General features: G+C 38.7%; 1 protein-coding gene across 1 annotated transcript in view; it reads left to right on the forward strand.

Annotated features, from left to right (window-relative positions):
• The window catches only part of NRAP (nebulin-related anchoring protein), a 52,067-nt gene that overhangs the window by 35,526 nt on the left and 15,570 nt on the right, over positions 1 to 971 (forward strand). The window contains exon 29 of the mRNA XM_010140270.1: positions 631 to 744. Coding sequence (XP_010138572.1) covers positions 631 to 744 — 114 coding nt within the window. The remainder of the gene's footprint in view (positions 1 to 630; positions 745 to 971) is intronic.

Consider the following 971-nt stretch of genomic DNA (forward strand, 5'->3'; position numbering starts at 1 on the left):
GCAGCAATGAAGTGGTGTTGGTAACTAAAAAAAGGAAGGTTTGTGAAAGCAAACATCCAGTAGCAAAGCTGACCAATTTACCTGCTGTAGTGACTGGATAATCACAGGGATTGTTCAGGAGCTGTCAGCCACTCTTAGCTGGGCGAGCTTTGGAAGAGAGAGTTCATTCATTCAGGAGCTTCTACCCTTCCAGGCTTGTCTTGGGTATCTTTTAGAGGTTGTAGAGATATAGAGGTTAATTTAAAATGTAGGAGACCGTTGTGACTTTGCTAGAGCTGATGGAGAGAGGCTTCTCAGAGGCTGATTCTGAGCAATTGCACCAGGTTCATGTCTTCCACCACATATGTAATAGCAGGTAACTAACCCAAGCTATTTGTAAGTGGACATTTTTGTAATGTTTTTGTGTTTTTCTCTAAATAAGATAAAATATTAAAATGTTTGCACAGGTGGTCTTCCTAGCATCCACTAAAACTTCATTCAGATTTATTATAATACTGAAGAGAGCCAGAATTTATTGTCCCTAGCTCTCTCTCTGTAATATGAAAGCCTTTTTATTCAGGTTTTAACAATATAACTAATGCTTACTTCTCTTCATCCCTATTCACATTTCTATTCTCATTCCCTTTTTAGCACAGGTATAAGGAGGCATTTCAGAAAATGAAAGGACAGATGGTTGGCTCATATGGCCTGGATGGTGATATTCATATTGCTCATTCAGTCCATGCAGCATCGCTGCAGAGTGATGTAAGTATAAGAAAGAAGACGTGGGCATTTTGGAATTGGTTTCCTGACAGTGCATCTTCCTGGAAGATGCACTTAGCTGTGAACTAGCTGTGGAATAGCTTACCATTTAAAACTGAGGGCTTTCGCTGAGACTTTTCAGATATTTTCATCTAACATGATATTCTTGCCATTCTTTTACATTATTTACAGTAATGTTAATCTGACAATAAAAGAAGACTCTGCATTCC

Source organism: Buceros rhinoceros, unplaced genomic scaffold (genome assembly GCF_000710305.1).
Source record: "Buceros rhinoceros silvestris isolate BGI_N320 unplaced genomic scaffold, ASM71030v1 scaffold4410, whole genome shotgun sequence".
In the NCBI taxonomy this organism is placed as follows: domain Eukaryota; kingdom Metazoa; phylum Chordata; class Aves; order Bucerotiformes; family Bucerotidae; genus Buceros; species Buceros rhinoceros.